Source organism: Populus alba, chromosome 19 (assembly GCF_005239225.2).
Source record: "Populus alba chromosome 19, ASM523922v2, whole genome shotgun sequence".
Lineage (NCBI taxonomy): Eukaryota > Viridiplantae > Streptophyta > Magnoliopsida > Malpighiales > Salicaceae > Populus > Populus alba.
Window position 1 is genome coordinate 3,270,395 of NC_133302.1, and position 8,748 is coordinate 3,279,142.

An 8,748-nucleotide genomic window follows, 5' to 3' on the forward strand; every position below is an offset into this window, starting at 1 on the left:
GTTTACATTCTATCTTTTCGAAAATCAGATTCAAGGTTATTGCCAAACACTGTATAAGGTTCAATCTTATTTATAATTCTACTCAATCAATCAAAAAGTGTTGAGCCGCCTACGTTTTACATGCATTTGGATTGTGACTGCTTTTTTGCCCTTATAGATTACATTTCAAACAGGGAAGTCGCCTAAGTTTAAATTTTCATTTACCACTCCATATTGATAGTCTGCTTCTCTCTCTCTCTCTCTCTCTCTCTCTCTCTCTCTCTCTCTATCTATCTAACTATCTCAAATGCTCACTGTGTTTGAATCAATTCTACAAGTGGCCGATATGAAAGAGATTTCCTCACTTTTATACAGTACATTAGAAAATTCAAAATATAGAAATAATTCAAAACATTAAAAAAAAAATCAATTATTGAAATTTTGAAAGTTAATAAGATATTGGAAAGTGAATTCCGGGAAAGTCAATTCCAAGAAAATATTTTTCGATGTTTGGTAGTGTAATGAAAAATAAGTTGAAAAACACTTTCCAGTGTTTTGTTATATTATGGAAAATGAGCTGGAAAATAATTTATTAATATTTTATTTTTCTCAAGTTTATTAAAATAATGAGGAACAAAATCTTATAAATTAAAAAGTTGAATGAGAATGAAATTAAAAAAAAAATCTTGATATATAGCATAATTTGAGAGAAAGGGGAACAAAATGTTGAACAATTTCAATATCCAAGATCCATCATAAAACATCTCATCCATGAGAGGTGGTAAAGATATGAATTCCAAAGAAAATAACTTAAGGATATGAATAAAAGAACCCAATGTTGGTTTAGATTAATTGTTTATTTAGTTTAATTACAAGGTAAAGCATATAAATTCTAAATCATGTCTTTCATCGATGACCACATGAATTTTGCTGATGGATCTCGTCAGAGTTTAAAAAGCAAATAATTGTTCAAGCTTCTAACTTGTTAAGAAAGAGGGAGAGATACTTGGAGGAAGACAATTCTTTTAATTTATTCATCAATCTCATTAAATGCGGGGAGAAAAGATTACAAAGTATTAAAAGTAATTAAAATCTAATTCACGAATAGTCTAAAGAGAACTTGAAGTCATTTTAACTATTCATGAACTTATACATCTTTCGAAAAGGTTTATGTTCAGCAGATCAGTATTGGTTTCCCAGCCCATTTCATCTATCAATTATCTTGCTTATACAAGGCGCAATCCAGCAAAATGTGAGCGCTTTTGTGCTGGAATGGAATAGATATGGCTTCTCAATTATAGGAAATCTCTGAGTTCCAGTTGGGTAGATATCTTGGTGTGCCTCTCTATCAAATTTTGACGACGAGATTGAAAACAGCCTTAAAGAAATTCTTGATGACCTTCCTAATCTTCTTGAGAAGCATGACTTTGATCTCTACACTGTGTCAAATTTTAGCCAATTTTCAAAAGATGTTTGTGGATTATGAAAGAATATTTATTTAGTTTCACGGAAGTTTTGCTAGTCACAATAACTTTACTGTTCTAGTCTTTTTTTTAATAATCTTAATTTGACCATATATTACTTCTTGTGAAAGAAAGATTTAGCAGAGTTTAAAGTACTGTTCAAGAAATAATTTTGGAGATGTTAATTAAGGTTTGAAAGGCTATAAAGTGGAAGTATGCGCTCACCGCAAGGTATTTTAAATCCACGCTGTATTAATACTCGAAATAGAAGTGACAGAGTGTAGAGATCAAATTCATGTTTCTCAAGAAGATTAGGAAGGTCATCAAAAATTTCTTTGAGGCTGTTTTCAATCTCGTCGTCAAAATTATATGACACAGCAAGCCGACATAACAGATTAATGAATTCAATATGTTCCACTGGATCCTTTTTGGATGCCATCAGCATGTCCTTCACATTTTCCTTCAAAACTTCTAATTTTCGGCTGTATGACTAGAATTCCTGCAGTGAAATATTCAGTAAGAATCAACTGTCGTGTTAATTAGATTTTAAAATGATTACTTCATACAAAAAAGAGAGTTAGTTATAACTTAATCTCTAGTTTATCTGAACTAATAAAATAATTATTAAAGTTTTGGAAACTATATGCTTAATCCAAAAAAAAAAAAATAACTTTACTCTATCAAAAGATGAATTCTTTGTTTAAAAGAAAAGCAATCAACGGCTAGACAAAAGTGTAACTACTTTAACATCAACTTTGACCTGAGAGGAGTGGAGACATAGGATATATATATGATTTTATCATTAAAAAAAACACAGAAGGTAATATATAATTAAAATATTTAGAAACAAATTGTGAAACATCAGATTACAATCTTAGGGCAGAATTGGATGATAGATCCCACAAATCTAATAGCTCTAATAACTTGTATATAGTTTTGAAACTTAAATTTTCTGAATACTGCTATACATATATAGAAGAGAAGTAATTTACCGTTTGTGGGAAGGAAAATGAAGCGAAGCTACAACCCCACAAGCTTGGTGGGAAATTTGCCTCTGGACGAGAATTGTTTTGGCGATTACTGCTTGCTGTTAAATGTGCTTGGGTTTCCATTTTTTTTTAGATGAACTAGAGGCAAGTTCTTTAATTGCTGGATGAGTATCTAAATCATCAAAGGAAGGCTATTTATAATATAATATCAAGACGTTACATAAGAAAAATGATTTTGGTATTGAAGCACAAGAAAAACGGTACATTAATGTCTTCACATGTTAAGTTATGGTTAAATTTTGTTTTCAATCATGAAATGGCTTCAAATGATTGGAGACAGTTTAGCCTCAAAATAGACTTGATTGCATAGGAGCAAGATAATCTAGGTTGCATTTACACGAACTATAACTCAAAATTATTTTTATCAACTAAACAATTCAATACCCATAGCAATTAATTCCATAACATTCAAATTAATTCATCAATAAATCTAAAACACAATCTTCAAACCAAAACAGAAATTTAAAGCTTAATTAACACGTATTTATACATAATTTTACCTTTAAACTTATTTTCTCAAATTGTCTTCTATTTCCCTTATCTTTCCCTCTTTTCTCTTCTTCTTCTTCCCCTTTTCTTCTCTTCTCCCGTCAGTTTTTCACTCTTGATTTCATCTCTCTCTCTCTTTTTTTTTTTTTTTTCTATTTATACTTATTATATTTATTCAATTACCACACTACCCCTCATTCATTTATATCCCACTCTTTATGCCTCCAAGGGCTTTATTGCCTTTTACTATCTCTTTTAATTCAAAACATCACATAAGGTTATTAAACTGAAAGATCATGGAGGATTGGGTCATTTCTTGTGGGTTTTGGCTTTTGGATGGATGGCTTATGCTTTTGAATGTTTTCTCTAGCTGGATCTTTTCTTTGGCTTGTCTCTTTTTTGGGCGTGTGTGTTTTGGGGGTTTTGGGTAGTGAGTTGGGTATTTCGTGGGCTAGGTTTTTTTTTTTTCCTTTATTGTTTGGTTTCTGTGGAGAGTTTGTTAGAATTCAGTTGCGAGAGTGAATTTGCATAGTTCACCCTAAAGATGGTGAGTTATGCCTGGGAAACCTAGAGGAAACTCTGGTGGAGGCCCGTAACAATATTGACATGCAAATTGTTCATCTAACTTGGGTATAGGGGTGAAAGAATAGCAAGATAAAAGGAAAAAAAAAAAAAAAACTTAGAAACCATGATTAGGATAGGGTCACGATCAAGCGAAGGTAAACATGGGAACAGGGAAAATCTCTAACTGAAAGATAATAAGATATCAAAGAAGAAACATTAAGAAATAAATGCCTGGGCAAAGATTAAGTGGGCTTTTAACAAAAGGGAAATGACATGCGGAAAAAACCCGTAACGTGTTACGCAATCTGACGAAGGCCATCCCAAGGTCAAAATAAATTAATTTATGGTATGATCAAGCAAGGCAATAAAAATAATTTCTCAACTTATAATCTGAGAGAAGGGTGTATGATCGCAGGCATAAAGTAGTTGAAATTTACATAAAACAAAGAACTAAATTAACTAATTGGGTTAATGGCAAGGATGATGATGAATATTGAGACTAAAGAAAAGAAAAAAGGTAAAAACAAATGCAAGTGTATTGGTTTGGATCCATGAATGTAAAGGAGACCAAAGACTTGCATGAAATAATAAATCTGGCAAGGAATGTAAGAATGACAAAACAATGTTTCAAGGAAAAAAAACCAAGACAACGTGAAACATGAAAAATTGCAGCTCAAAAGAATCATAAAAAAATAATTGGAATAAAGGCAAATACACAACAAACAAAGATCAAGGCATCAAAAAGAACATTAGATGCAACTAAAACACTGAAATATTATAATTAAGATTATACACGCAAGAAAACCTCAAGAGGTGTCGACAAAGCATAAGCAAGCATGAATAAATTATCCACAATGAAAAAAAAAACATTCAAAAAAATTGCTTTAATGATGTTTTTTTTTGGAAGTGGCAAATTTATACTTATAAAAAGTAAAAGTGTGATGTTTGTAAAAAGGAGATATTTTTTTATGACATTTTCAAAAAGAATATAATTACTATTGCAACTAAGGAGGAGATGAATAATAATAATAATAATAATAATGCATTTTTTTAAATCAAATCAAAACTTAGTTATCAAATTTAATAAAATAAGGGACCTGTAAACGATTTGGAATCTAGTGAAGATCTTAAAGCTTGATCTATTAGATAAACCTTAAAAGATAGGTTACAAGTGAGAAAGAGTGTTAGAATCACCGATCCTACATAAAAAATATATAAAAAATATAAGAATAATATATAAATTAAGAATAGACCATGCACCACTGCATGCAAAGTTTAAACCTTTTCAATAAAATTCAAACTCAACTATCAAATTCAATACATACCAAAATACACACTAGATCCAATAGCACATATAATATCCACGAGTCACTGCTCGTTTTATTACAATACATCGACAACATTCATAGAGAGTTCCACCATGAGCTCAAAGTACGAATTCTACACCATTATTCATACATAGGCACTTGCTCAATATATAATAAAGTGACATAATCTTTTAAACTTGATGGAATTGTGTAGGCATCGTCATCATTCCCATAACTAACATCTGTAACTCGAATAAGATTAACAAAGTGTTGAAGGAGAAGCATTGGAGCATTAGTTGGCCTCATGCAATCTTCATTGATATCCTTCCACGCATTAACGTCCATCTTTTGTATCTCTTCAATTGCTTTCTTCTCCGATGCATCATATTGTTTCATGTAGCATTCAACACCGGATGCGCAGTCTCCTCTCTTGTTCATCCTTCAAATATATAAACGATGTTATAGTTTTTAGAAAATAAACTTAACATGAAAATTTCTACACACAAAAATATTGAGAAGAAAGAAAGTCATGGGTTGAACCTTGGTTCAATTTTTTTGATGCACGAAATAATTGAAAAATCTTGTAAGTTATTAAGTATATCATAAGTTGAACTAATACCTTTTCACTTAAAAGATAAAATTTGTAAATAATTTTCAAAATTGGTTCCTTGCTTATATAAGATATGAGAATACAATTCTCGATGTATCTAGTAATTTTTATTTTTAAGAATTCAGGCATCGTACCTCGTGGCCCACAATGTCATTCATCAGACGACCGATCATCTTTCCAGCTTTAATAATTTTTGGATTACTTTTTAGCCATTCATACTCCTCCCCTCCTGCAACTTCTTCCATTCCAAGGAAGGATGCTGCCATAATTACCCCATAAGCACTTGTGGCTAATCCATTGCGCACATACTCATCGAATGTTGGGACATGGCATTTATCTGCCCACTCCGCCTCCGCATGGTAGCGTCTCACCAATTCTTTAAACTAATAGCATACAAATAAAACAAAGATTGTGTGGTAAAACCTATGCAATAATTAAATCAATATATATACAATAACAATATATTATGCTAGAAACAGTAAAAGAAAGCATGAGACTGGAAAAATATTCATACTGCCTCCTTCACATAATATGAGGCATAGGATCTTCCTTGCTTTCCCATATCATTCTCAGTTTCGTTGAAAGGATTCAGAAGAGCTCTATAAAGAACTTTCATGTAATCGGCAGGTAGTTGATCAATAGCATTCATGCTGCATCTGAAATTGAGACAGAAAATTACATTTCCTTTCCTGAACATCTTTGTATCGACTTCTTTGTTTATGAAAGATTTAGAAGAGAAAGACAGTCTATGAGGTAACAAGAAACAAACCTTTCAATTGCATTAGTAAAATGCTGTATTTCTTCAAAAGATGCATATGCATCATATGTATCATCTACCAGTGATACAAGTTTTGTATATTTCGTGACCATCATCCGAGAGAAAGCATATTGAGGCTCGAAATGTATTCCATTTGCCCAGAAATAGATCTCTACAATTCTATCTCTTGCATAAGGAAACTCCTCAGCAAAATTTAAATCATTCCACCACCTAAAATGTAAATAGCAACCGAGTAAATAAATTCCAATAGAAACTTAGTCTGATGTCTCTCTCGAACTCGAACACAAAATTACCTCGAGAGAATGGATAGCTCTTGTTGATGCAGTAACTGAACTCGATTGAAATCTATCTTGGCAAACTTGAGTAGAGTGTCAATGCGAGACTCATCTTCTTCGTAGAAAGAGATGTATTTTCTAGCCTCTATTCTTGGTACGCCTTTGTGAAAGGGCCGGATCAAAGCATTCCTGATATGGTCTGCTAGACGTGGGTTTGATTGCATAGCCAAAGACTCCAGGTTTGCCTTTGTGAAAACAAGAGCTTCATCCAGTACCTGTTCTCCATACACACTTAAAAATGAAGCTTCATACAAGCTCAGGATGCCTTTAACATCGTTGATGATTGTTTTCTTAAACTCTCCACTGGTGTTCTTGAACTTGTCGAACACAGCTGATGATTCATAAAAAAAAAAAACACAAAACACAAATTTTAGCCAATTTTCAAAAGATGTTTGTGGATTATGAAAGAATATTTATTTAGTTTCACGAAAGTTTTGCTAGTCACAATAACTTTACTGTTCTAGTCTTTTTTTTAATAATCTTAATTTGTGAAAGAAAGATTTAGCAGAGTTTAAAGTACTGTTCAAGAAATAATTTTTGAGATGTTAATTAAAGTTTGGAAGGCTATAAAGTGGAAGTATGCGCTCACCGCAAGGTATTTTGAATCCATGCTGTCTTAATACTCGAAATAGTAGTGACACAGTGTAGAGATCAAAGTCATGCTTCTCAAGAAGATTAGGAAGGTCATCAAAAATTTCTTTAAGGCTGTTTTCAATCTCGTCGTCAAAATGATATGACACACCAAGCCGACATAACAGATTAATGAATTCAATATGTTCCACTGTATCCTTTTTGGATGCCATCAGCATGTCCTTCACATTTTCCTTCAACACTTCTACTTTTCGGCTGTATGACTCGAATTCCTGCAGGGAAATATTCAGTAAGAATCAACTGTCGTATTAATTAGATTTTAAAATGATTACTTCATACAAAAAAAAAAAAGAGTTAGTTATAACTTAATCTCTAGTTTATCTGAACTAATAAAATAATTATTAAAGTTTTGGAAACTATATGCTTAATCCAAAAAAAAAAAAAATAACTTTACTCTATCAAAAGATGAATTCTTTGTTTAAAAGAAAAGCAATCAACGGCTAGACAAAAGTGTAACTACTTTAACATCAACTTTGACCTGAGAGGAGTGGAGACATAGGATATATATATGATTTTATCATTAAAAAAAAACACAGAAGGTAATATATAATTAAAATATTTAGAAACAAATTGTGAAACATCAGATTACAATCTTAGGGCAGAATTGGATGATAGATCCCACAAATCTAATAGCTCTAATAACTTGTATATAGTTTTGAAACTTAAATTTTCTGAATACTGCTATACATATATAGAAGAGAAGTAATTTACCGTTTGTGGGAAGGAAAATGAAGCGAAGCTACAACCCCACAAGCTTGGTGGGAAATTTGCCTCTGGACGAGAATTGTTTTGGCGATTACTGCTTGCTGTTAAATGTGCTTGGGTTTCCATTTTTTTTTAGATGAACTAGAGGCCAGTTCTTTAATTGCTGGTTGAGTATCTAAATCATCAAAGGAAGGCTATTTATAATAGAATATCAAGACGTTACATAAGAAAAATGATTTTGGTATTGAAGCATAAGAAAAAAGGTTCAATTTTGTCTTCAATCATGAAATGGCTTCAAATGATTTGAGACAGTTTAGCCTCAAAATAGACTTGATTGCATAGTAGCAAGATAATCTGGGTTGCGTGGAAACATATCATTTCTATACAAAAATTATAAAAATACAGAAATTCATTTTAAAATGGTATCCGAAACACATTCATTACTAACTCTTTAATTTCATCTCTATAACCAAATATATTTATATATTTATTATTTTCATCTCTTTTATTTTATAACAATAACCAAATACTTTTTTTTTCATACAGTAGATCCATATAAAAGTGGCCGGTCTTGAAATATAACATAATAGGGACTGCAAATAAATAAAAGTGAGTATAAAAATTATTGTTTATATTAAATGATTTCTGAACTTTTTTTTAGTAAATTGAGTTTTTGGATTTATATTTCTTTTCCAAAATATTAGTATTGAGAAAGGATATGTATAAAAAAATGAAATTGTTGGGAGAATTTGTTTTGATTGTGTGAGTTTGTAATATGAAGATTCAATACCATGAAAATATTATTTGTCCTCAAACTA

The 8,748-nt window shown here is 31.4% G+C and overlaps 1 protein-coding gene across 1 annotated transcript; it reads right to left on the reverse strand.

Moving 5' to 3' along the window:
- Window positions 1-4,969: 4,969 nt before the first annotated feature.
- LOC118058367 (probable terpene synthase 6) lies at window positions 4,970-8,056 on the reverse strand. The gene is made up of 7 exons (XM_035071076.2): window positions 7,937-8,056; window positions 7,164-7,437; window positions 6,533-6,905; window positions 6,231-6,449; window positions 5,976-6,117; window positions 5,596-5,844; window positions 4,970-5,280 (listed from the first exon to the last, which is right to left on the reverse strand). Exons 1-7 carry the CDS (start codon window positions 8,054-8,056, stop codon window positions 4,993-4,995), a joined length of 1,665 nt encoding a protein of 554 aa, XP_034926967.1. The 3' UTR covers window positions 4,970-4,992.
- Window positions 8,057-8,748: the final 692 nt, after the last annotated feature.

Excerpts from the sequence above, each read along its gene's own strand:
- LOC118058367 (XM_035071076.2), bottom strand. The coding sequence starts at position 8,056 with ATGGAAACCCAAGCACATTTAACAGCAAGCAGTAATCGCCAAAACAAT. Across the intron at positions 6,118-6,230 it reads TTTACTAATGCAATTGAAAG|ATGCAGCATGAATGCTATTG; the intron begins GTTTGTTTCTTG and ends TCTCAATTTCAG. Across the intron at positions 5,845-5,975 it reads CATATTATGTGAAGGAGGCA|TTTAAAGAATTGGTGAGACG; the intron begins GTATGAATATTT and ends GTATGCTATTAG.